This window comes from Pleurodeles waltl, chromosome 2_1, assembly GCF_031143425.1.
Source record: "Pleurodeles waltl isolate 20211129_DDA chromosome 2_1, aPleWal1.hap1.20221129, whole genome shotgun sequence".
Lineage (NCBI taxonomy): Eukaryota > Metazoa > Chordata > Amphibia > Caudata > Salamandridae > Pleurodeles > Pleurodeles waltl.
Genome location: NC_090438.1, coordinates 196,854,776 through 196,882,468, shown reverse-complemented (window position 1 = coordinate 196,882,468; position 27,693 = coordinate 196,854,776). Strand labels below are relative to the sequence as shown.

Below are 27,693 nucleotides of genomic sequence, written 5' to 3'. Positions count from 1 at the left end.
ATAACTGTTGTAATCCAATGAATGGTCAATAAGTTTCATATGCTCTTTATAGGTTTCTGGGTTAAAATTGGACTATATTATCCTAAATTCCACCCAGATGGTGTGATGTGAGGCCGGGAGGTGTCCAGACAGGTGCACCCCAAACCTTATTGAAGTTGTGTGTAAGATGTGTGCACAAATGTTGAATGTATGTTTAATGGTTTGGATGCGGAGTTTTTTGTTTCTTATCCTGTGGTTGGGGAATTGGGGTACTGTTTTTTGTTTGGGGAATACCTGTGGGATTGCTTCTCTCTGCCTGCCTCATAGAACCTTTCACACAGTGGATCGAAGCCTTGGGCCTCCATGAGAACTGGAGCATGCCTGACTGGTAACCCAATTCACCAATTTGACACCCACTCATGGCATCCTCCTTGACCTAGAACTTAATCAGCTGGAATGTTAGCAGCCTTAATATTATGGCAAAACATTACAAGGTTCACTCACACTTAAAGAGGAGGGGATCCCATATCGCCCTTCTGCAGCAAACCCATCTAACTGTTCCCGAAATGGAAGCGATACACAATATATGCCACAACATGTTCACCTTTTGCTAGAGGGGTCCTGGTATGGATCCACCCAGTGGTGCCATTCCAAAAAAGTTAGGGATTTAATAGACACCCAACAGGAAGTATGCCCTACTATATTCTTGTGGGCCAAGATTTGACTATTGTTGAGATTTATACCCCTAACCTATATCAGAGTGGATTCCTCACTCACGTATCCAGAATGCTGGTCCCATATAGGACTCAGAATGTCTTGCTGGGTGGGGGTTATAATTGTGTCACTGACCCAATTCTTGACCACTCTAATCCACTATTAGGTGATTCCCCAGTTGTGCTCCTGGCATGTACATTCCTAGATTGGCAGCAGCGATGGGGCCTAGTTGACTCCTGGAGGCACTTAGACCCCGGGGACAGGGACTATTCTTCCCTTTTCATGGATGCAGGAACGGCACATACGCTTGGATGCTTTTCTTAGTTCACCAGGGGTATACAGCGGTGTCCGCACTGCAGAATACCTCTGCCATACGGTCTCAGACCACAACCCGGCATTACTTTCTCTAGATTGGCACAGAGAGCGCCTCTGTATGGCAGACTGTCATCTGTGTGTTGAAGCTCTGGACGACCCAGTGTTTCAACACTTCGTTGGGGAAGCTATCCACAACTACTTTATAGATAATGCAGCCTTCTCTAAACGCTTTTTGAGTAGGACTTTGTACATTAGACTGGATAGCTCCAGATCATTTGTACTGTACACAACCTCCTGTTCATTCAATGTAGGGAAGGGTAGATTGCAGATCAGCAAGGAGAAGTAAACTTTCTATCAACCCCCTCCTAGTCCTCATGTTCCAACTTGTGGAACTTTTTATGAGCAACCACCAAACATGGATTCATCAATTAGCAAGAGATGTCCAACTCCTGTCGCTATACTACATGGAATCACTAGCAAAATAGCATTTTGGAGCCTCTCATGAAATTTAAAAACAAAGTTCTGAGCTGGTTCTTTTTCTACCTTAGTAACCACTAAAAGTTTGTAAGAATAGAAAATATGTGTTCTGACCCTCAATGTCACTTGCACGTTCCTATACTGCTTTGCTCAATTTGAGCTTCATGGAGGAATCTGGTGTGTTCATGCACCAATACAACTATATTTGAAGGGATCCTCTTTTACCAACATCATCTTCACACATAAAAACTTTCTAAAATTATCATAGTATAAACATCATCTCATGTCCACAAATCCCATGAAACCTGTTACACTCTGCTTCTAGTACAATAAATTGCTCCAAAAATAGGACCTTTCCCTAGCTTCTCCTAGAGATAAAAAATAAAATTGAGGCTTGCCTGCCTCCCTTTCAAACCCCTCAGGCACCAGCAAACAACATATTTCAAACCCTTCTTAACATTTCAGAAGGGCCAGAAACCTAATGAGCAAAGAAACGTTTTGACTTGAATCAAAATTATTCAAATGCCACACACCTGGATCTAAAAAAAAAATCTGGGGCTGTTCTATTCTTGTGGAACTTATTCCCTGAATACTTGAGACTTGAAAAGACACCGTGGACTCGGACCTAGGCGCTATTTTAATCCATATTTAAACTGACGATTTAATTTTTCTAGTCACTTTTTGCCTTAAAACTGTAAAAATGTCCATCAGAAATTCCAAGGTACACACTTATAAGAGGTATTCTCCAGCAGTACTCGTTTACGTAGGACTTTGGCTTATCATGGCCGCAGCACGCGACTAATGTTCGGTCCTGTGTTCAGAACACATACTTTATCTCAGGTCACTTGGAAGCCATTGACACAGGTCCACCACCACTAAACAGGCTGTATTCTGTTCACGTATCCTGAACACTAATGGGAATTTAATGCCGGGACACTCATAAACATTTCACGGATAATCACCCGACGTTTTAGCCTTGAAAAAGTCATGATGATGAAACACCTGTCGGCTGTTCAAATGCACTGGACAAGTTGATTTGTGATGGACTAATAAGCCCACTTGGTGTTTTTCCAGTATGGCGTTCACACAGTAGGTGGCTGGGTGTTTATACCAGGACGGCACCTAATTGAAAAGTGTGTTTTGTATATGACAGTACCCCTAAATTATATACTTGTTTTGGGATGTGCAGAAAAACTGAAGCATAGCCACAGCAAATTCTGAAAAACCTTTAAAAATGTATGCATCGCTGGTTTCCCTTATGCAACTTTGATCTCTTTTTGTTCATTATTTTTTCATAATGGCTTCATTGAAACCTATGATGTTTGGTATCAAACACCTCATCTTAATAAATCCATACTCATACCAGCATTGGTTTATCATGACATGCACCTAGTGGGCACCTTAGAGGTGCCCCCTTAAGCGCTCCTAGTCCTCTAGGGTACTGGATGACTGGTATCATCCAGTTTGCCACCACAGACACATTTCTGGCCCCCTGGAGGTGAGAGCCCCTGCTGTCCGAGGTCAGAAACAGTGCTTGCTCTGGCAGGAGATGTTATCACCTGAGCCAACAAAATGGCTAGTAAATTTGCATGCGAAGGCCAGGGACTTCAATGTCCCTGAGCCTTTGATATGCAACCCAGCTTCCCCCAGTCCTAGGAGAGGCAACCCCCTGAGGCCCATCTGGCAGGAAATTAGATAGTCAGGAGGTGAGCTGCACTTGCCGGCTGGACACACCCCTGGAGGGGAGCAGCCTGAAGTGAACATGAAAAGGAAAATTCCACCATCTTCTGTGTGGTCAAATTAAGAACTCTAGGACAGGGTGATGCTCATTCCCCCAGGAAGTGGTCATCTAGGGGTTGTAGTGACCCCAAGAGTAAGTAGCCCATTAGCTAATACCCTTCGCTCCCCTCAACACTACTAAACTGAGTATTTAGGGAGGGCACTGAAATCAGAAAGGCAAATCAAGTCTGAGATCAAGATTAAGTCAAGACTAGGAACAGAGGAAGATTGAAGACAGACTGAGGAGAGTGAAAACAGAAGACCTGCACCAAAGATTGGCACAAAACCCAGCCAGGCTGCTTGCACTTTGACCATCACTGGGCCGACTTCATCAAGACTGGATGCCCTCCCCAAAACCTTTGAGGGACTGCCCAGCACCTCAACACCCAGGAAGTTCTCCCCTGGAGCAGGGGAGCTGCTTTCATGCATCTGCAGGCACTGTTTGCAAAGTCCAGTACTCTTTCTCTTAGGCAATTGGTCCCTCTGAGGGAATAACAAGCCAGGAGAAGATTGTTTGGAGCCCAGGAGATCAGCCCTGCCATTTCACTGAAGTCCCGAGACACTGACCCCTCCGACAGCTCCCTGCCCCTATACCTGGGGCATTGGACCCCTTGCAATGACCAAGGCTTGTTGTTGGTCTAATCCAGACTTCAATTGCACCAAAGCAGACCTACCATCGACGGACATCAGGATCTACAAGGTCATTCAGAAGAGTGGCCCCACTGCCCTGTTTCCCCTTTTCACCCTGTCACCAAGACCCATAGCAAGTCTCTGACCAACACAACTCAGCGCCTCAAAGCACCTCTACACCCAAGCCCCACAGCCTGAGTCCCAGGAAGTCAATGGTGCCCACAGAGTCCTGAGACCCTCTGGAGCTGGGCCCACTTTTGGGTTTTTGCCAGACTGGTCCCCAGTCACTGTCTGCAGCCACTTTCTGTAGGAACCTAAAACCGAGCGGATCTTCAGCAATGCGACCTGACACGTCAAAGCTCTACTGCACACAAGCCCCACAGCCCGAGATCGGTTGTACCGATGGTGTCTCTGCATGACTAAGACCCTCAAAACCTGAGCCCTCCTTTGGGTTCAGCCAGACTGGTCACCGAGTCCCCTCTTGCAGCCTCTGATCCCCGGGACTGTCTCCCATTGAAGGGAATGGGATACCAGACACTGTAAGGCACCTCTGCACTCAGGAGCCCAAATGCCTCCTGAAGGGACCTGTTGGTGCTGCCTCAGACCTTGCCCCATACTTATCTTAACTCCCAAAGACAGGTTCATTAAGTTGTTGATAAGTGCCTTTTTGTAGTATTTGAATAAACTCCATAGGATAACATTACTGCTGAAACCCACACAAGTGTATTTTTCTGTGACTTGAAAATTGATAACTCAAGAAGTACTTACCCATTTATGGTGAACCTGGTGTCTAAATAAATATGAAAATCTGTGGTATTTTTATAAATTGGTGTTGGATTTTTTTATTGTTAGTATGTCTTGCTTACTGGATGTGTGTGTGCAATAAATGCTTAACACTACCCTCTGATGAGCCTAAGGTCTCACCCACACTACCACAAAAGAGAGCTTTTAGGGTTATTAATTTAGCCCTTGTCAATGAGGGTCGCCCTGGACTATCTGCATAATGTCTACATAAATAGCCAGCTTCCTAAAGAAAACCTTCCATAGTCATTTCACATCCTCGAAAATGATTGTTTCTTGCCCTTTGCAGGAGTAAATCTCCAGCCATTTCCTGTACAAGTAGGTTTTTGAATATGACTGGTGAATTCCCATAAAGATGTAGGTTTGAATTTCTGTAAACACTTCCGGGGCATTTAGCCCGCTCCACATCCCCTGGAATAGAAGGGATCACACGAAAACCTCTTTGTGAGCAAGACCATTAACATGTGAAATCTAATATTTCAGAAGTAAAAAAGTGTTTTTTACACTGGTAAATTAAGTAATATATGCATTAAAGCTTGACTTACATGCGTAAAAAGCTTGAATGAGGTCCAACATCACCAAATATAGGATTGGGGAATCCGGCAAATCATTGGTTAAGTAAACACACTCATTGGTTTTGAAACATTTTTCCTGGCTGCATGGTGTGTTAATGAATGTCAGATGTCTTATACTACTAAAACCACAAGTGCATCATAAAATCCTCAACTCTGCAATGTTAACACGTTTTTTAAAAGATCTGTGAGACACCTCACGTTATAGTTATGAAGGTCTACTGAAATACATATGTGTAATCTACTTGTCTTGGTGCATGTCCAACTGTGTAAAGGATGAAACCTCCACTCTCATGGAAGTTTCACAGGCCCAGCAATGGAAATATAAACAGTTTAATACTAGACAATGCTTACAGTAAAAATAAAATCCTTTTAGGGAGTTGTCTGCAGGACCCTCACCCTTTGGAATATTGTCAATGTTTTTCAAAATAAATTCTGCATTTGGCCCGATTACAGGCAGAGATATTACATTTAAACACAATACGTTTGTAGGAAATCCTTATTTATACCAATTGCTTTCATTATGAAGCAAGACCAGAATCCCATCATGTGTTTTTTCATAATCATATAGGCCCAGCTGGAACCATGTTGTGTCCATTTACTTCCACCAGAGAGAAAATGCAGCGCACTGAGGGGTCACAAAAAGCAATCTCTTATTGATCAGCAGGTGGGAAAACAAGATGAGCTAACTATTCCCCCCCACCCAGTAGCCAGCTTCCACCCAGCACTTCTTAACTCTGTTTGAATGATCAATCAATGAAATACATTTATACAGTGCACAACTGCTTCAAAAGAAGCGTCCTGGCACATAGAGATGGGTTAGTATGTAATCTTCTACTCCCCAAGCATAGCCAGCCTCTATTGCCTCCCTCCTAAGAGTTGAAAGGGGTTCAGAATGGTGCCCCACACCCTGGCTAGACTCGGAAGAGATGTAAAGTGTCTTCTACACACACCACCTAAATGTAGATGAATAGAAGTATGTTGTTAGATGGTAAGGGCCCATCTACTCTGACCTTGTAATAAAATGCTGGTACTAAAAGTTGGAGGTGGAAGGGGCTGGCTTTGTATGGGTCATGCAATTGCAACCCACTGACTTAGTAACGCACCAGTGGTGACGGGTAATGTGATCTGGCAGTGGAGGACTTCTGGCAGCAGATCACCATTGCCCAGTGCTAGATGATGCATAAAGGACATTGTGTGCGACTTAAAGGGAATCAAGCAACCAAAGGGCTATAGACACTGATCACATGGCTATTCTAGTACAGGGTTCGATCTAAAGAGACTTACTCAGTAGGGTGTGTATCTATTGTACTTCTATAGGTAATGTAATGATCCTATACATGCTACATCCACTCCAACTCAGTGGGTTTGTATCCTCTTATTGCCTACCATGTGAAAGTATTTAGGCATTTGTTATATTTACCTGTAGTACTACTTCATGGTATTACTGCTCTGGGCCAATTACCAAATATTGTCCATGTTAATGTTCCTGCAAAGTGTTTATAGAGATAAAGGTCGGCTAAGAGCGAGGAGCATGTCAACATGCACACTTGGTATTTGTTTAACTTACACCTTGAACAGTGGCTGCTGTACTTTTAGGGCCCTGTGCTCAGACTCATTTCCTGCAATTCTTCAACATGAACCTATCATAATTCACAGAGCTCTTTAGGTCAGTCCTGGTTTGAAACATACCCAACCTTTTTAATACCCACCCTAAACATTCAGGTGATATGACAATCTAATCTAAGATCACAATTACCTCTAAACACTCGTGAGTAATAATTGAGGACTACAAAACTCCCCTTTTTGTCATCTATCACCGTGTAGAGCTAATTTACATTTTCTGGAATTGACAAAGGTTTCCAGGAACTGGGAACTGCAACTGTGGCAGTTTTGTCAGGAGTTCACCTGTCCTGAAAACATTTTGAGAATTACATTTTGCAAGAACAAATGCACGCTTGTGGAACTCTGGGAAGAAATATATTAGCTAACCATTGTTTCTTTCTCCATAAAGATTTTTTTACAAGCGGACATACCTCTTCCACTACATGTGATCTTTTTAGAGTGTTCTTTCCACCCCCTTTCCATCACTGAAAATTATTTACTCCTGCCCCCATAATAGTACTTAAACTTTGGTCATTATTATTTGGGGAAAGATAGAAAGTACTTGAGACCCTAGAAATAAGCATATTTGTTGCTACGCACAAACTTCCAAGGTTTTCTGAACCTGGTCACTCCCTGTCCCTCAAAGTACTGTGAATACCAAAAGTGGTTTTCATTAAAAAAAATTGCATTTGTGAACCAGTTGGCATTCTGTTTAATGTTTACATAACAATTTATGTTGGCAACCAGAGCAACATATTTTATAGATGCAGCCTTTATTTAAAGGAATGGTTTGGGATTGTCTACTGCTATAAACCAAAGGATGTGGAGCTATGTTGTTTTGTTTACACAGAATTTCTATATAAATTGGTAATTACAGATGTACCATTTACAACCCATTCCCAGAAAGAAATCCATGATGATGACTGATCATAGTATTCCTTAATGTTATAACAATTAGCAACAATCGTTCTGCTCACTAGCCTTCTTTTATTCTATGCCAGGGCACCACCCATCATCGGCTACCTGCCCTTCGAGGTTCTGGGGACATCGGGGTACGATTATTACCATGCCGAAGATCTGGAACTTCTCGCCAGGTGTCATGAACACTGTAAGTGTTTTTATGTCACTCAAACAAAATACAATATTGGTATGCTTATTTGTTCGGGTCCTCCAGCAATCTTTAGTAAAGTTTTGAGAACATAGTTACTTTTTTTAATAGAGCATGTGAGAGAAAGGAGAGGGATCCATTAAGGAGACAGAGAGAATGAGAGAAAATAGTCCATTATTCACTGCAATGCAAGGTCTCTTGACAGCAGTACAAAGATACTAGTAATGTAATCAAAACCCAGTGAGACTGAAATGCTCCTTGGGCGAGAAGGAAAGCTGTCCAATCAAGAGCAAGGAACTGAGGTAGACAAGAAAGCCATTGAATCATTAGCAAGGGCAGGGACAAATATGTCTCCAAGTTAATATTGCACATATTAGGTCTGTTTGCAAAGTTGTCTGTACACAACACCTAGAATACTTAATTTTCTATGGGATCCTCAATCTGCACGTCATAGACGTTTTCCTACCTCTGATTTCCATAGATATACTGCTTTTTATGATTTACAGTATCCAAAAAGTACTTATAATTATATAAATCTATAAAAAATCATGCATTTATAGGTGTGTACATAGTTCCCGTAGTTGTGCTCCTCTTGCTGCTCACATGACACACCAATATTTGAGTTGAAGGTTATGGTGCAATGCACATTTACCTCCATTTTTCCCATTTAACAAAAACACAATGCTGATAGAGCCTTCTGTACCCTACTTAAAATATGGGGGTATTTGTGGCACTTGCCTGCCTTATTTGCACAGTTACTCCAATTTTATTCCAGAATTAAAGTTAGAAGAAGTCTTGCACCTTAGCTCACTTAACAGCAGTTCACAGCAGTGAATTGTCTGAAGTGGGTTTCATGGCTTCAGATCATCTCAATAGGAGGTGTCAGCAAACATAGCTTAACTCAACAAAAACAAATCCAAGTGGAAAAATGTCCACCGTAGGCCAAGGTAGAAGATGAAGCTCCCCAATTCACGTTTTGGCTTTCTCCCGAGAAGGTTTCAGCTGAACAAATGGCTGGGGCAAAATACACCCCAGTTGGAGGCAGTCTCATCTAGGCCCGTATTTATACTTATTTAACGCCGCATTTGCGTCTTTTTTTTTTGTTGATGCAAAATCGGCGCAAATTTATAAAATACAGTTGTATTTTATAAGTTTGCGACGATTTTGCGTCAAAAAATGACGCAATTGCGGCGCTAAAAATTAATAAATACTAGTATCCAAAGCAGGTTCCTTAACCTCAAATCAGTTGTACAGGAGCTTGAATGCTAGGTTCTCGAAGGTAAAAGAAATGTTCAAATCAGTGGCAAATTCTTATTGAGAATGCATCAGGATGCAAGGTCCAACGACCATTTTGGAAGTGGTTCTTCGTTATTTCACATTGATGGTGGCTCCTTGAGCAAAGTTTTTAATGCATCTCTGCCTATTGCAAAAAAGGTTGAAGCTGGCTCGAAGTTTAGACTTCAGTTTGATAAAAGTCTATGGTATAGAACTTCAAACAGAGTGAAGTCCTTTCAAATTAGGGGCCAGATGTAGCAAAGGTTTTTACCCATTCTGTGTCTATGGGAAAAAGTGTTTGTACATATGGCCCTAGCTTACCAAATGAGTCAAAGTGCTGCAGAGACAGATTTAAAAGAGATGCAATCATTTTTATTTAGCTTGATAGTACTCTATTTGCACTCCTACTCTGCGTAAGCCATGTGGTAAGCACAACAATTGCAAAACAAATGAAAGATTTCATTAACTTTTCAAATATTGAGGTCAAAGTTCAGTCCATCAGGTTTATGCTTCCATGTGTTTGCTAGGTCTTCTTGTCTTGCTGTCATTTAAGGAGTGTAAGTTTTTGTTACCCAAAACAATTGTTTCTCAATGTATTAACATCGAGAGGATGAAGGGATGAGTTGGCGCTGCAGTGTACTATTAGAAAGGCAATGGTTATAGGCTTGTATCTCTATCAGCTGGGCCATGTTCCGAATTTGGGGGAACAGAAGATCTGGCATGTACTCCATACTCACTCAAAGTAACTTCAATTTTAACCATTTGTAAATAATACCTGTTGTGTTATTGTCACGTGTACTTATTCCGTACACACTTGTAGCCTGTCAGGTAAAAAGAGAGTGACAGATTAACGGCAAATTAGTAACTGCTTTGTTTCCCTAATGTGAGATTGTATGTGACCTGCTGAAAATTACACCCTGGCTTTATGACACTCCATCGCCCCATCACTGGCAGTGACCAGCTCCTCCCCCCACGTCCGGCGGTGGACGTGATTGGGTCACTCAATGCTCCCAGGTCATTGATGTATCTGTCAAGACAATGTGACAACGTTAAGGATGAGCGAACTCTGGTGGTATTTCACAGGCCAAGTCCCGGGCCATACAAGCGAGCGGGAAACGGTGTAACAAGCTGAAAACAGGTTGAAAATGGAATCGTGTGCTGCTCTCCAGCACAGTCGAAACCTTAGAATGGAGTTTGCAAATCTTAACTCAGTACAGATGTGTGAAAAACCTGTTTCCCAATGCCGCTGAACTCTCAAAAGACAAAAACATCCGTGGGCAAAGGGTCATTGCCAAGTGGAACGAATCCAAGCGTTGGCAGAGAGGTTTGCCACAGAGGTACTAATGAAGGGAGCCTCCTTGGCATAGATAAGTCTGTTCACCCATTGTTCGGTGAGGGCGTTCAAGGTCGCTGAAAACCAGGAAATGATAGGATTAGGAACAGGGTTGGTACTGGAGCACCTCGAGGTTGGGAAAGGCTTGAGAGACCCTTTTTTGATCTTCTTATGATGAGGATTTATTTGGTCCATTTTAACACTTTTATTTAAACACCTTGCTCAAATGCTGAGAATTGTAATGTTTTTAGGTTTAAACATATTGCACCAAAGAAACAGAGAGAGAAAGTCTTCAACCGCTTTTTGATTTATTTAAATTGAACGACTCCTGCCCAATTACTATGTTTCCTCCTGCTCCCTCTCCCCAGTTTGGATAAGAGCCATTTTGCATATGAGTGACTTTGAAAATTAGTTACAACGAAGTGCTCAGGGACGGTCTGGGCTTAAAAATAAGCCCGAGCACCAAATTAAAATTGGCCCCATTAGTGAATGAGATAGCTTTAAAAGTGCCCCACATTTGCAGATCAGGGCAGTTTTGAACTTGAAAAGACACAATGTATAAGTGTTTTACTAGGTATGGCATGTGTACTTGCTACAAGCAACGTTTGTGGTAATATCAGAGAAATAAACAGTAAAAACAGGCCAATAAGACCATAAACAGGCCCGCAAACAGTCAAAAAGCACCCCATGCCAGCAAACCTGTCAGACCAGCCCATCTGACACTGCCAGATTGTCCTTTAAGCCAGTCCAACTCCAACCCTGGAAGTGTTTATATTTGCATTTTTCACTCATATTTCGACTTTGAGTGCGAGTCTTTTTGATCGAGTTGTTGTTTTTAACATTTAGGGCCATATTTATACTTTTTGACGCACAACTGCGCCAACGCAGTTGTGCATCAAAAAATCTAACGCCGGCTAACGCCATTCTGAAGCGCCATGCGGGCGCCATATTTATTCAATGACGTTAGCCAGCGTTAGCCGGCGGAGCTGCCTGGTGTGCGTGAAAAAAAATGATGTACACCAGGCAGCGCCGGCGTAGGGGAATATGGAGCTTGGGCGCCAAAAAATGGGGCAAGTCAGGCTGAGGCAAAATTTTCGCCTCAACCCGATTTGCGCCATTTTTTTAAACTCCCAACCCCCATTGAAATGACTCCTGTCTTAGCAAAGACGGGAGTCATGCCCCCTTGCCCAATGGCCATGCCCAGGGGACTTCTGTCCCCTGGGCATGGTCATTGGGCATAGTGGCATGTAGGGGGGCACAAATCAGGCCCCCCTATGCCACAAAAAAAAAAAAAAATTACTTACCTGAACTTACCTTATGTTCCCTGGGATGGGTCCCTCCATCCTTGGGCGTCCTTCTGGGGTGGGCAAGGGTGACAGGGGGGGTCCCTGGGGGCATGGGAGGGCACCTCTGGGCTCGTTCCGAGCCCACAGGTCCCTTAACGCCTGCCCTGACCAGGCGCTAAAAAACGACAAAGCGGCTGGACGTCATTTTTTTTTACCCGCCCACTCCCGGCGTGATTTTTGCCCGGGAGTGTAAATACGGCGCACATGCCTCGGAGTCAATTTTTTAGACGGGAACGCCTACCTTGCATATCATTAACGCAAAGTAGGTGTCCACGCTAAAAAGTGACGCAAACTCCATGGACTTTGGCGCTAGACGCGTCTAACGCCAGAGTATAAATATGGAGTTAGTTTTCCGTCGAATTTGCGTAAATAAAAACGACGCAAATCCGGCGCAAACGGAGTATAAATATGCCCCTTAATATATTAATATAAAGCTTTTCGACTATATAGTTTGGTGTTTTTTTTTATTAAGGTGGTTTTGCTATTATCCTTTTTGACAGAATCGTTTTGAGTTTGTGTTTTTCAATTAGTCATTTTTAGGTTTGTCTTGAAAGCACAGATGTCAGCACAACGTATTGTTACCTATTCATTAAAATACATATATTGTGTTCTTTGACTCTGCCCCACAGGAGTATTACCCCCTTACCCATGCTATTGGCCGGGCAGTGTATCATTCCAACTCCTATAGATTGGTAGCCATGCAGAAAGGGTGATTTCACATCTCAAAGTATACAGAATCATCCCACATCATATAGGCCCTCATTACGACCCTGGCGGTCAGCGGTAATTTGGGGAAAGATACTGCCAACAGGCTGGCGGTACCTTTTCCCAAATTATGACATTGGCGGTTTGGCTTGAGCCAAACCGCCAATGCACCACTCTGTCCGCCAGGGTGGTAACGACTGCTGGGCTGGAGACTTCGGTATCCAGCCCAGCGGGCGTCACAATCCCACCCTCGGGATTATGACCCCGCCTACTGCCATGGTTTTCGTGGCAAGAGTACTGCCACGAAAACCATGGCGGTAGGCACTATTGATAACGCGTCCAGCCCTTATAAATTACCTGTACCTGGACACGTTGGAGGTCAGTGAATCTTTTAACCGAGTCGGGCTCTCCTCATCCTAAAATAGTCGAGTCACTCAGATCAATAACCAATAACTATTGTAATCGGTAATCAATACTCAATTAATAGATCAATATAGCACATCAGAAATCAATAACAGTTGGTATTTCGGCGCACCATGACCTTTCAGTCATGAATAACCACACCAGTTTATTAAAAGTTAGTGAATTTATTTCCCTATATTAACAAAGCCAACACGATGTATATAAGTCTCAAAACCAAATGATATATGTATATGAACATTACTGGCTGTCCATAACGGCGGAAGAAACGCAATCTACGCAAAATCTGGATAATGATACACTCAGTTATGGCAATGCAATCACTAATACGACTAACTGTGTTTGACTAATTTCATACATTGGTCAGCATAACAAGATTTCAATTTAGCATGGTACATTGAATGAATACCTCGACAACCTCTAATTAGCATTGGCATGTGGGACTTCATGCAAAACGAATTTAGTCAACACAAATTTGGAAAACTTCTAGCTAGGACCCTATCAAAATAGCAGTTGGTACCTAAAAGGAAAAACACAATGCATAATACATTTATCCTTTCATATTTACCAAATACAATCAGCATTCAAGAAAAGTCTTCGTCCTTCAGGTACCGGTTTGATCAGCATGGGGCAAGTTTAGAAGGGGCAAAGTTAAGGGCAAGCTTCCTTGCAGCGGCAAGGAGAATGGGGCAAAGTTACTGCATGGGCAAGACGGGGCAAATCAAGGTTCAAGTCTCTAGGGTGAGAATTCTTAAAGTTTCTTTCTCTCAGATGAAGAAAAGGGCATCAGGGTGTCGTCCAAAATGGAGTCTGGCATCTGGCTTCAAACTGGCATCGAGGAAAATGGCGGACTTCTCTTTGTCCAGTGGGTTTAAGTAAGAAACATTCCAAATTCTGCAGGGTCTTCCATTGGAGGGTTCATAGGTTGTCTTCAAATTGTCCAATGAAAATTGTCTTTTACTAGCGCTCATTTATGCATACACTGTCCTTGGGGCCTTGGAACACAAATTGTAACATGGTTTGCCAATTATTTTACTATCTGTACCTTCATTGTCCGCACCTGCAGACTGACCTTGTATCAAAGGGGATGAAACCGGCCTAGTACGAAACCTTGGAGCTAAGTGTATCAGTCAGCTCTACTGGAAAAATACAACTTCAAGCAAGAATATATGTTTCATTAGTTCAAGGAAAAGCCACGCAGTTAGAATTTGAGACCAGGCAACTAGGCCAAAGCCTGTACTAAATTTAAGCTAAGCAAAACAGTTTTCAAACAAGAAATCATGGCATACATTTGCAATTATGACGGATTACTACATTTTCAATACTTCATGATTAATAAAGCTCGTTTACAATGATGGCGAACTACCCCGAGGGCACAATTTCCCTCGTACATTATTTTCTTTACTAAAATCACACTACATTATACGTTTTGATTACATGATATGTATGAATATATGTTGGACCCTCTTTTTCTGCGTCATCAATCCCTCCTCTGATGACTAATTATGTCATCACATCAAATCCACCCACACATTTTTATTCCATTAAAATTCTGTAGAGTAATTTGGCACTTCAGTCAATTCCCTTTTTCTTTTAGTCCCTTTTGACTTTTCTCTATATATTTCCACCATTTTGTTCTCTATTTTCTCTTCTCTTTTCCTTTTGTTCCTTGCTTTTAACATTTTGATAGCTTTCCATATTCCCCAAGAGCCTAATAGACAAATTAATATTATTAATATTCCCTTTACTATTTTTAGTAACAATCCGTTCCAAACGTTGCTGAGCCAATTTTCCACAGAAGCAAATCCTTTTCCAACTTTCTCCCAAACTCCTGGTTCTTTCAATTCCTTTAAATCCACACTCTCTTTAGTTAAATTTGTAAGCATCGTTCTAATTTTCCCACTGCTGTCTGGTATATATGTACAACAGTGACGTGTACCAAGCATTTGGCAAACGCCGCCATCCTTTGCTAAAAGAATGTCTAAGGCAAGCCGATTTTGAAGAGTCATAGCTCTTTCTGCAGCGAGTTCAGCATCCATCAGGATTATAGCTCCTGAAAACTTAGTCAGAATGTTATCCACAATAGTAGACAACTTTCGTATTTTGATTGAATTCAATATGACTCCCACTGAAGGAATCAATGCTCCAAATATATCTCCTACCACACCAGAAGCTGTCTCTCTCTTCTGAACATGATGTGATTCAGACAGCTTTGGAAATTTCGTTAAGTCATCCAGTTGATAAATCTTTGGGAACACTATTCCCAAGTAACATCTCCCATACCATCCTTTAGGAAGACGATAATAGGCGTTGAGTCCACAAATATAATATATCCCAGGAATAACTGGGTCTTGTCCATTCAGCATGAACGTCCACTTAGGTTGAAACAAAAACGTATGTTTGCATTCACTCGTTCCCACAAAAACTGTGTCATAATATGATTTATGTCTATGTATACAAAATCTCCCTACATGCAATGTATCTAAAGCTATTTTCCCTTGTGTCTTTATTGCGGCAAAAGCATAGTTATCTATGGATGTCCTTTTGTGTAATTCCTTTTCTAATTCCTCCTTCATTTCTTTCCTCCTATCATCAGTGTGGTCTAAGAAGTTTGGGGGTTATTCTAACTTTGGAGGAGTGTTAATCCGTCCCAAAAGTGACGGTAATGTGACGGATATACCACCAGCCGTATTACGAGTTCCATAGGATATAATGGACTCGTAATACGTCTGGTGGTAAATCCGTCACTTTTCCGTCACTTTTGGGACGGATTAACACCTCCTCCAAAGTTAGAATAACCCCCTTTATCTCTACCTGTGAAAGCAAGCATGTAAGGTTCTCTCTATGTGCGTGTGCTGTGTGAAAAGGTGACAACGGCTCAAAGAATTCCCTCATTAATTTGAAATAATAATCTCTAGCTATTTTACTCAGGTACTCAATTATGGGGACATATGCAAATGTAACATCATAATTAGAGTAAAAATAATGAATGTACGTCTGACCATAAAATCTGGACGTTATTATACTACATGTAATTCCGTAAGTAAGAGGCATGCTGTGATACGTTACCCCTTCCACTACTGAGGTAGGTATTTGTGTACACACATAACAATCTTTCGCATCCATGGTCTCAACATACTCACTCAGCAAGCGATAGAAAACGTTAGATGAAAGTTCCTTCTTATCATGCAAATGTCTCTCGTCTTGTTCGAGTCTCTTCAGAGCTGTTAGTTCAGTAACAATAGTAGGTTTAGAAGTAGAAGCATCATTCGTCTCACTCTCATTTTTACCATGCATTCCAAGAACTATTGCTACAATGATTAGTACGCATGCGGTTATTAAACCTTCACACATGTATTTACAACACTTCATTTTACGCCCCTGTGTAGTGAAGCTGATCTGTATAGAATCAGAAAGTTGAAGACACTTTATCAAAACGGATTTGCAGATATTTACAAAGCTGAACGAGTTCAATGTTCACACAGTTTTCTTTAGCAGCTTAGTCTCTTATCGGTTAGCAGCGTTGTCTCAAGATCGGTTTCAAAGTCAATCAAGTTAGCAATGTCTTAGCCGGTTGAAAAGTCAATCAGGTGATCAATGCCTTTAATCGGTAATGTTCATGAAGTTTTATTTCTCATGTGCCAAAATGAAGTTCTGCCTCTTCGTTCTCGAGACTGAGGGATACGAATTCGTCTGACCAATCGTTATTGGCTAAGTATGCCCACTCCGGACCAGAATATCTTTTGCTCGGTATCCTTTTTCTTTTCAATTTTGCATCTCTCTTTGATTCTTTCTCGCTGTTACTTTCTTCCTTGGCCAAGTCTTTCTCTTCGCTTGGTGCTGCTATTGCGTCAGATACTTCCTTTCTTTTCTCTTTCACTCTTGGCCCTTCACTGTCGTTCAACGTTTCTCTAATTCTTAATTTTACTGGCGATATGCTTGGTCTTCGTTTTGCACTGTGTCCACTTGATGGACCTGCAATCTCTTCTGAAGGAGTTTGAGCAGTTTTGTTCTGTTCTGCCTTGTCCCCTCCTTCTGGGGAGTCAGTCAGGTTTTCCTTTTCTTTTCCTGTATCGTCTGCTTCTGGGAAAGCCCTCCTCTGATCAGGCTCTCCTGCTTCTTCACCTGTTTCGAGCCCTTTGTCACCGTTACTTTCTTCAGGCTCTTTGTCACTTTCAGCTGTTTCAGGCTCTTTGTCACCTTCCGGGCCCTCGTCACTCTCTGAGGCTCCTCCTTGGTCTTCCCCAAATGAATCAGTTGCTTCGTCCTCAGATATTATTTCTCCCTCCTCTATTTCTGCCTGTTCGCTTCTATTTCCCTTTCGCTCTGTCTCGGCGCTTGGCACTTTGCTATCAGACACTGGTGATTTCAGTGCTTCAACTTCTTCATATGTGGGACACAATACCCTCTTTGGGTGACTGGCGTGAATCCAGTTGGGAACTCCCGCACACTTCACAGCGGTGGTAGTCGTCAGAATCACTTGAAAAGGTCCTTTCCAACGGGGTTCCAAACACGACTTCCTCATGTGCTTCTTTATCACGACCCAGTCACCTGCTTTCAGGGCGTGTCCTGGACCTTGGATCGGTGGCAAGGTGGTTGCCTCCACCTGGTGAGAGAAAGAGCGAACCACATCAGCTAGACCTTTGCAGTAGTCTAACACCATATCATCTGTAATATTCAAAAGAGCATTTGCAGGAACTGCTGGAAGTCTCATAGCTCTGCCCATGAGAATCTCGTGCGGAGACAGTCCAGTCTTTCTGTCAGGGGTGTTTCTCATTGACATTAGCACCAAAGGCAATGCGTCAGGCCATTTTAAGTTTGTTGATGCACATATTTTCGCCATCCTTGATTTCAATGTGCCATTCATTTGCTCCACTAGACCTGAGGCTTCAGGGCGGTAGCTACAATGCAACTTTTGCTCAATGTTCAGCGCTGCACAAAGCAATTTTATTACTTCGTTATTGAAGTGACTTCCCCTATCTGATTCTAAGGAGATCGGAAATCCGAAACGTGGTATTAACTCTCTCAAGAGTAGTTTTGCAACTGTGAGACTGTCATTTCTGCGTGTAGGGTATGCTTCAATCCAGTGACTAAAAATGCACACAACCACCAACACATACTTCAAGCCTCCATGCACAGGCATCTCAATAAAGTCCATTTGCATCCTGCTGAAGGGACCCCCTGCTCTTCCAATGTGGCTCAAATTTACTACGGTTCCCTTCCCTGCGTTCATCTGTTGGCAAATGACACAACGATGGCAAACTGCTTCAGCAACTTGACGGAATTTGGGGTTAAACCAATCAGTTTTAACAATCTAATCATGGCATCCCTCCCAAGATGAGCTTGTCCATGGTAAAATCTGGCTATCTGTGTCAAAAGGCTGTTTGGTAGAACAAATTTCCCTTCACTTGAAACCCATAATTAATCTAGTCTCTTTACACATTGTGATTTGGTCCATGAGAGTTTCTCATCCTCACTGACATCATTCTGTAAGGATTTCAATTCGTCCATTGTATCTACAACCTTTAGAGCAAAGATTTCGCTTGGTTCGAGTTCTGGCTCATTTATCAAATTCCATTCATCCCTGAGCAATATACAGTTCAATGCGCAAAACCTTGCGACTTGATCCGCATATCCATTTCCCAGAGAAACATAGTCTAGTCCCTTCGAGTGTGCACCGCATTTTACCACTGCTACTTCCCCTGGCAATTGAATGGCATGTAACAATTCTCTTATTCTTTCACCATTTTTCACTGGTGATCCTGAAGAGGTCATGAAGCCTCTCTGTGACCACAATTGTCCAAAGTCATGCACTATTCCAAATCCGTACTGGCTGTCAGTGTAGATGGTGACTTTCATCAATGCAGAGAGTTGGCAAGCTCTAGTAAGGGCTACCAATTCCGCTACTTGTGCAGAGTAAACTCCTTGAAGCCAAGATGCTTCCAGAACACCTGTTACCGTGCATACAGCATATCCTGCTTTTAATATTCCCAGGGCATCTCTCAAACATGAACCATCAACAAAAATGACTTGATCATTTTCTTCCAATCGGGTATCTTTGATATCAGGTCTTGGTTTGGTGCTCGATGTCTTCAGCGTTCTCAATTTCGGCATTTTCACTGGGAAACAAGGTTGCTGGGTTCAACGTACTGCACCTTTTCAGCTGCACATTAGGTGATCCCAGAATTATTGTTTCATACCTTGTGAGTCTAGCACCAGTCATGTGTTGTGTTCGGGAACGTGTCAAGAGTATCTCGACTGAGTGAGGGACCATGACTGTTAAAGGGTGTCCCATCACTATTCCTTCACTCTGAGTGAGGCTGATACCAACTGCGGCTACGGCACGCAAGCACCCTGGCAGTGCTGCTGCGAACGGATCCAAAGTAGCTGAAAAATATGCTACTGGTCTGTTTACGCCGCCATGGGCTTGGGTCAAGACAGACAAGGAACACGCATCACATTCATGACAAAATAATGTGAAAGGCTTTGTGTAATCAGGCATACCTAAAGCTGGAGCCCTGAACATGCACTCTTTCAATTCAATAAAAGCATCCATCTCATCTCCTTTCAGCTCTATTTCATCTAGCGCATCCTTCTGGGTCAGTTTCAGTAAAGGTTTTGCTAGGGTTGAGAAATTGGGGATCCATTGGTGACAGTAGCTCACCATTCCCAAAAACTTTCTCACCTCCCTCCTCGTCTTTGGGGGACTCATTTGAAGTACACTCGTTATCCTTTCCTTCATAATTCTTCGTGACCCTTTCTCTATTTGGTGACCCAAATATTTCACTTTCTTCTGGCAGAACTGTAATTTTGAAGGAGACACCTTGTGTCCATTCCTTCCCAAATGATTCAATAGGACAATGGTGTCGGCTGTGCAGTCACTTTCTGTCTTAGATGCAATCAGTAAGTCGTCAATGTACTGTACTAGGGTTGACTCGAATGGCAACTCCAACGCTTCCAAATCTTTCTTTAGAATCTGATTGAAAATTGACGGTGACTCCGAAAACCCTTGAGGAATTCAACACCAACTGTAAACTCTGTCTAAGAATTTGAAACAAAAGAGAAACTGGCTGTCCTCATGTAGGGGCACAGAAAAGAATGCTTGTGATAAGTCGACAACTGAGAACCACTCAGCATCACAGGGAACTTGAAACATTATCACAGCTGGATTCAGTACTACGGGACAACATTTGATTATTATGTCATTTATTTTCCTCAAATCCTGAACAATTCGGACCTTCCCACTCGGTTTCATTAGTCCCATAATTGGTGAATTACATGGACTGCTTAACACCTCTTTCAGTACTCCCTGTTTTACAAACTCATCAATGAGTTGGGCGACTTTCATGAGGGTGTCTTGTGCCATATGGTACTGTGGGGTCTGGGGAAAGGTTACATTGGGTTTTACAGTCACTTTCACTGGTTCCACTCCTTTCACCAATCCCACCTCTTTTCCTGTCATATCCCACACTTCTTTTCCGACTGTCTCCTGTAACTCAGCAGGAATATCTGCTTCAGTGATCATCGGATAAAGGGTAATCAGGGGATACTCTTCATCAACAGTCTCCACCTCATCCCCTCCTACACTGTCCTTTTCTTCCCCATCACTGCTTGTCTGAATTTTAATTCCATTGTTTGAACACATAATCGAACATCCCAATTTGCACAATAGGTCTCTCCCTAACAGTGATATCGGGCTTGAGTCACATACCACAAATTTATGTGACCCTTGGTAGTTACCAATTCTGACTTGAACTGGATCTGTGATTGGGTTTGTCAGGTACCTGTTTGCTACTCCCACTACTTGAACTGTTCTCCCTGAAAGTGGCAAATTTGGTACTTCAATGCTCCTGATAGTGGAACGTGTAGCTCCTGTGTCAACCAAGAACGAAACGCGATGACCCATAACTCTTCCCTCCACATATGGACCCTTTTGATCAACTTCCAAGGATGCTGCAAGCACACAATTTCCCTCCTCATCTGAACTTTCACTCTCCCATATATCGTTTATTCCATTCTTGCTGTGTAGTGGGAATTGGTGTACTGTGTCATTTTGACTCATTCCCTGACCCGTGACCTGTTGAGGAAGCATTGCTTGCTGCTGATTCATTGGTGCTAAGGGTATTTGCATTTGCTTATTAGGTACCATAGGAAACTGCTGTTGCATTGGCTGCAATTGTGTCATTTGCACACGGGGCATTTGCACCTGTTGCGGTTGCATGGGTTGTAAACCCTGCAGCTGGTTTATATTGTTTTGGAAATTTGGATTTGGACCTCTCAGTTTCGGTCCTCTCATAGTCTGGAATGCATTGACATCATTGTTTTGCTGACCTACACCTTCCTGCACCATCATTGGGCACTCCCGTTTCCAATGCCCGACAATTCCGCACGTGTGACATGGCATCACCTTCTTCATTGCCTGTATACCATTTGGAATCATAACGGTATTCAAATCAGGACCATTATTCACAAAACCTCCTCGGCCTCTGCCTCTCATCTGCGACTGAAACATAGCATTTCCCTGCTGCTGCTGCTGCGGCATCTGTTGTTGAAAACCTTGCAAACCTTGTAAACCTGTCTGAGCTGCTCTGAGCTGCATCACCATCACCTTTTCTTTCAATCTTTTCTGCTTTGTCTCAATCTCATCACTGCAGTATTTTGCATAATTCAACACTTCATCAATCGACTTTGACTGACAACAAATCAAATGCGTTTTAATCATCTGGCTGATTTCGGGTCTCAACCCTTCCACAAACCTGAACACAAAATGGAGCATGTCCTTTGCCTCAATCGTTTCCGTGCCACTGTAATTCTTAAACGCTTTCAACAACCTCTCATAATACGCATGTATAGACTCTTTAACCTCTTGGGCGGTCCTGTCAATCCTTTGCCAGTCCACATTTTTCGACGCAACCTTGGTTTTCAAGTGCTCGATCACTTTGTGGTACAAACTCATTACCGTAGGTGATGGGGCACCTGTGTCCCTATCTCTCTCTGGTTCACTGGTCGGCCAGCCTACAGCCCTTTTACAATCTTCCCACAAATCTGCCGGAACCACGATTTCAAATAAAGTATTCAGGTCTTCCCAGAGACATTTCGCGAGTTTCACAAATCTATCTGTTTGTTGATACCACTCAATCGGCTTCTCTCTCAATTTGGGAAAGTCATCCGTAAAGGATTGAATATCGCACCTGTGCCATGGTACATGTACAAGTGTTCCCCCTGCTGTCTCTCTCATTGGTAACATAGTTATCAGATCGTCATTCTGTTGTTTTTTCTCATTCCGCTCTGGAGTATTTTCTTTCTTTTTGTCCTTTTTCTTAACCCACCTGCTTTCCCACTTGTCTAAACATCTCCAGACCTGTGCACTCTGCAGTATCTCTTTAAGGTGTGTTTTCATCCCTGCGGATATCATGTGTTCAAAATCTTTTCTCTCAAAGTCTAACCTGTAACTTCTGCTCAGGTGTTTAGTCTTACTTATATCGATCTCATTTCTGTCTGCAATTTCTTCTAACTTCTTATGTATGCTGCTTACTTCTCTTGTAATCCTAGGGCACATGTATCTTAGTTCTTCCTCTGTGTATGATTCTAATCTGTTCAAACCCATTGTTCCCTCTACCAGTTCATCTGCCTCCATACCCAACCTTATTTTATTCAGGTATTCTTCTCCCTTCCCGCTGGATGTACTCTGTGGGGAGTTCAGGCTGATGAACCATTGTGTTAACTGTTCCACGTTCAGTCACATCAGTGTAGCAGTTACATCAACTGCTACTGATGGTTTCTGTAATGTTTCAGTCTCTGAGGTTAACGGTACTAATAGTGGTGGATGTGACCTTACCACGGTTGACGGAGCACAAATTGGAATTGGACTGAATTCCGACAAGGACCCAGATCCATTTGGCAGTGCCGCTATCGGAGTTGTCTCTGGAGTGGTTTCTATGCATCTTCTCCCTGTCCCATTCTGTATCATTAACCCTTGGTCGCTTGTGCTTGAATTTGCCTGTATGTACAGTGGTACTGGTGGACCTACAGTGATAGGCAGAGATATCGCGTCTGGATTCTGTCTGTTGCCCGAATTCTGTGGCATGTTAATCCCCACATTGTGGTTCATCATTGCTGGCATACCTAACTGGCTTTCTATTACTCGCACTTCTTGTGTCTGCTTTTGGGGCATCGAGAACTGTGTTGATTCAGCTTGAATCAATGTCGGTCTCTGATAGTTTTGTCCTCCCTGCGCCATTGACTCAGAAGTCATTCCCATGTTATGCTCATCACAGCAGTGCCTTTGAACCTGTGGCTGATAGTTATCAGCAGGTTTCAATGTAGGCACGTCTGGGTATATTCTCTGAATCTGTGGTATTTGTGGTGTGAAAGGCATGTCGGAGCTGCTCGGCCTCTGAGATATTCTCAAATTTGGTGTTACATTACCCTGCACTGGTTCTGGAGGGGCAGTACTAATGCTTGTGCCTTTTTCGCTTTCCACATACGGTGGCGGGCGATCATTCAGCAATTGTATAATGAACTCCTCATCATCTGACTCGTCTCCCCTTTTCGAGTTTCTATTGTTCTCTCTCTCTCTGGACTGACTCCTGTTTGTCTTATAGGTGGCTTTCCTTCCTTCCGTCTCCGCTTCATCAGTAATCGCTGGAAACAATTTAATCCCCTGCAATACGTCTGATCTCCAAACCTTTTGTGTACTGTCCCATCTAGCATCCGCTAGTGTCTTTTCTACTTTTCTTATTCTGGTCTCGAACTTCTTTTGTTGTTGGTTTCTAGCTATTAGCTCCCAAATTGCTAGTGCCTCAAACAGTGCTGGTCTTGGAGGTACTTTAATGTCGTATAGCGCAAATCTCAGATTTTCTAAAACTCTTAGATTAAACGACCCGTGGATAGGGAACGCTACACTACCATGTTTCTCTGTTAATTTGCACCATTGTTTTAACCAAAGACATGGTGCTACACCGTTTTCTTCAATGACAATGTAAGCTGATGTACCCTCAGGCGGTGTTTCTTCTCCTACATTTGCTTTAATATAAACATCTCCCCTCATGGCACTCTTAAATTCTTTGAAAAATTTCATCTTTCCGTCTTTTGTTTTTTTTCTAAAATATGTAATCAATAAGTGACTTTAATTCCCGGAATACTCTTCGCTTGCCTTTCCCCTTCCAATTGCGCTTCACGGACTGTGTCCAATCCGTGCGCGACCCTTCTCACCAACCGACCTATCCCAGCGCGCTCCTAGTGACGTCACACTCACACACTGCGGCTGACAAAGTCCCGTGGCTTGTCCTCTTTTCATTCGGCTTCACTCATAAACTAATTTCTGCAATATAACGCGAGCACTTAACCAAAAGAATAAACAGATCTGTCGGTTTACTACAGGAAAGGTAATACAATCGCTTCAGAAACCTTAGGGATTTTTCAATAGCCTCAGCAGTTATTCCATCTTTCTCGGTTTCCCACTTTCGCAAGCAAAATTTGACCCGCAAACTTTACTCTCAACTGATCAATTAACTATTCTAGTGCACTTTAGAATTCGTCAAATCTCAAAGTCGAAGTTTTCTTTCACTCTGCAACATTCATACCGACTTGTTGACCACGCCCGATCAACCTATTAAACCTGACCAGATCACAACATCAAACAAGTGTCACATACACTTTTCAACATACTCCGGAGTCTCTTGACCTTTCAGGGCCCGTCTCAACATCAACAACCACGTGGACAATTTTTTTTTCTGCTCAAATCGCTACACACACGTGAAGTTCGACGACTTCCCTACTCTCACACTTTTGGAGTAACACTCCTCTAATATCTTTTAACCCCCCTAAAATCCTCACAAACTTCTCAATTAATCTGCGGCGATAAGCTGTGCAAGCGCGAAACCCTAACTTCACTCATACCGTCACTAGAAACGCTGAGACCATTCTCATACCTCCATGTTCCTCATTCGCAAGCTCCGAGATTCCGGGAAAGTCATTGGGGACTTAGGGCATCATCATCCCTCCAACTTGTTTTATCAAAGAAAATTCTAACTTGACTCTGTCTATTGTCCGGATGGGGTCCCAAAGGGCTAAACCATCAATCTCTGCTACCATCTACTGATAACGCGTCCAGCCCTTATAAATTATCTGTACCTGGACACGTTGGAGGTCGTTGAATCTTTTAACCGAGTCGGGCTCTCCTCATCCTAAAATAGTCGAGTCACTCAGATCAATAACCAATAACTATTGTAATCGGTAATCAATACTCAATTAATAGATCAATATAGCACATCAGAAATCAATAACAGTTGGTATTTCGGCGCACCATGACCTTTCAGTCATGAATAACCACACCAGTTTATTAAAAGTTAGTGAATTTATTTCCCTATATTAACAAAGCCAACACGATGTATATAAGTCTCAAAACCAAATGATATATGTATATGAACATTACTGGCTGTCCATAACGGCGGAAGAAACGCAATCTACGCAAAATCTGGATAATGATACACTCAGTTATGGCAATGCAAATCACTAATATGACTAACTGTATTTGACTAATTTCATACATTGGTCAGCATAACAAGATTTCAATTTAGCATGGTACATTGAATGAATACCTCGACTAACCTCTAATTAGCATTGGCATGTGGGACTTCATGCAAAACGAATTTAGTCAACACAAATTTGGAAAACTTCTAGCTAGGAACCTATCAAAATAGCAGTTGGTACCTAAAAGGAAAAACACAATGCATAATACATTTATCCTTTCATATTTACCAAATACAATCAGCATTCAAGAAAAGTCTTCGTCCTTCAGGTACCGGTTCGATCAGCATGGGGCAAGTTTAGAAGGGGCAAAGTTAAGGGCAAGCTTCCTTGCAGCGGCAAGGAGAATGGGGCAAAGTTACTGCATGGGCAAGACGGGGCAAATCAAGGTTAAAGTCTCTAGGGTGAGAATTCTTAAAGTCTCTTTCTCTCAGATGAAGAAAAGGGCATCAGGGTGTCGTCCAAAATGGAGTCTGGCATCTGGCTTCAAACTGGCATCGAGGAAAATGGCTGACTTCTCTTTGTCCAGTGGGTTTAAGTAAGAAACATTCCAAATTCTGCAGGGTCTTCCATTGGAGGGTTCATAGGTTGGCTTCAAATTGTCCAATGAAAATTGTCTTTTACTAGCGCTCATTTATGCATACACTGTCCTTGGGGCCTTGGAACACAAATTGTAACATGGTTTGCCAATTATTTTACTATCTGTACCTTCATTGTCCGCACTTGCAGACTGACATTGTATCAAAGGGGATGAAACCGGCCTAGTACGAAACCTTGGAGATAAGTGTATCAGTCAGCTCTACTGGAAAAATACAACTTCAAGCAAGAATATATGTTTCATTAGTTCAAGGAAAAGCCACGCAGTTAGAATTTGAGACCAGGCAACTAGGCCAAAGCCTGTACTAAATTTAAGCTAAGCAAAACAGTTTTCAAACAAGAAATCATGGCATACATTTGCAATTATGACGGATTACTACATTTTCAATACTTCATGATTAATAAAACTCGTTTACAATGATGGCGAACTACCCCGAGGGCACAATTTCCCTCGTACATTATTTTCTTTACTAAAATCACACTACATTATATGTTTTGATTACACGATATGTATGAATATATGTTGGACCCTCTTTTTCTGCGTCATCACTATCAGTGCCAGGATATTCTTTCCATGGCATAATAGGGGTCTATCCCGCCCCCCTCCCCAGAGTCCGCCCCCACCCTCCCCTTCGCTCTCCTGACCCCGCGCACACCTCCACACCCACACGCGCACACACATACACACACATCCACCCACGCATGCACACATACATACCCACACACCGCAACACACACCAACATACTTTGCCACACACATGCATACACAACATACACGTACACTCAGATGCAGGCATTCACGCACTCATTCAAGGCGACTCACACCCGCATGCATGCAGTCATAATCAGACACCCCCCCACACACATCACCCCCACACACGCACACAACACCCCCCATCCCGCTCTACTGTTGGAGAACCCGACTTACCTGCTTGCAGGGGGTCCTCCACCTGGAGACGGGTCGCGGCGCTGCTGTCAGCAGCAGCGTCCACCAGCGGAACACCGCCAGGCCGTATCATTGCTCATGATATGGTCGGTGGTGTTTTGCTGGCATGGGGCAGCTGCTGACAGCAGCGCCACCTTACCGCCATCTGCTGCCATGACCGTCAGCGGTATTCTGCCAGCCTTCTGCCGGAATTCCATCAAGGGTCATAATGCGGGTGGGCAGCTGGTAGCCACGGCGACGGTATGTTGGTGGCCGTCGCTGTGGCGGTAGGTGGCAGTTACTGCCAATGTTGTAATGACCCCCATAGTCTTTATTCCATATATGCTTTTTTATACAGAATCGATCAGTAGTAGGTCTAGATTGTCTTAGGTGAGCTGTGGGTCCTCCCCACATGAGTATTACTCTTTCAGCTATTGCCGTTGACTGTTTGTCATATGATTACTCATCCAATGCACTGCTTACGTGGCAATGAACGAGGAACTGTTTTACATAAAAAAAGAACACCTTTCACCACACAATAAAGTGTTTATCCCATTCACGCGAAGAATAAATAAAGCAAT

The 27,693-nt window shown here is 42.8% G+C and overlaps 1 protein-coding gene across 1 annotated transcript in view; it reads left to right on the top strand.

Moving 5' to 3' along the window:
* The window catches only part of PASD1 (PAS domain containing repressor 1), a 267,352-nt gene that overhangs the window by 142,654 nt on the left and 97,005 nt on the right, over positions 1-27,693 (top strand). Inside the window, exon 10 of the mRNA XM_069205967.1 lies at positions 7,874-7,980. Within this exon, the coding sequence (XP_069062068.1) occupies positions 7,874-7,980 (107 nt within the window). The remainder of the gene's footprint in view (positions 1-7,873; positions 7,981-27,693) is intronic.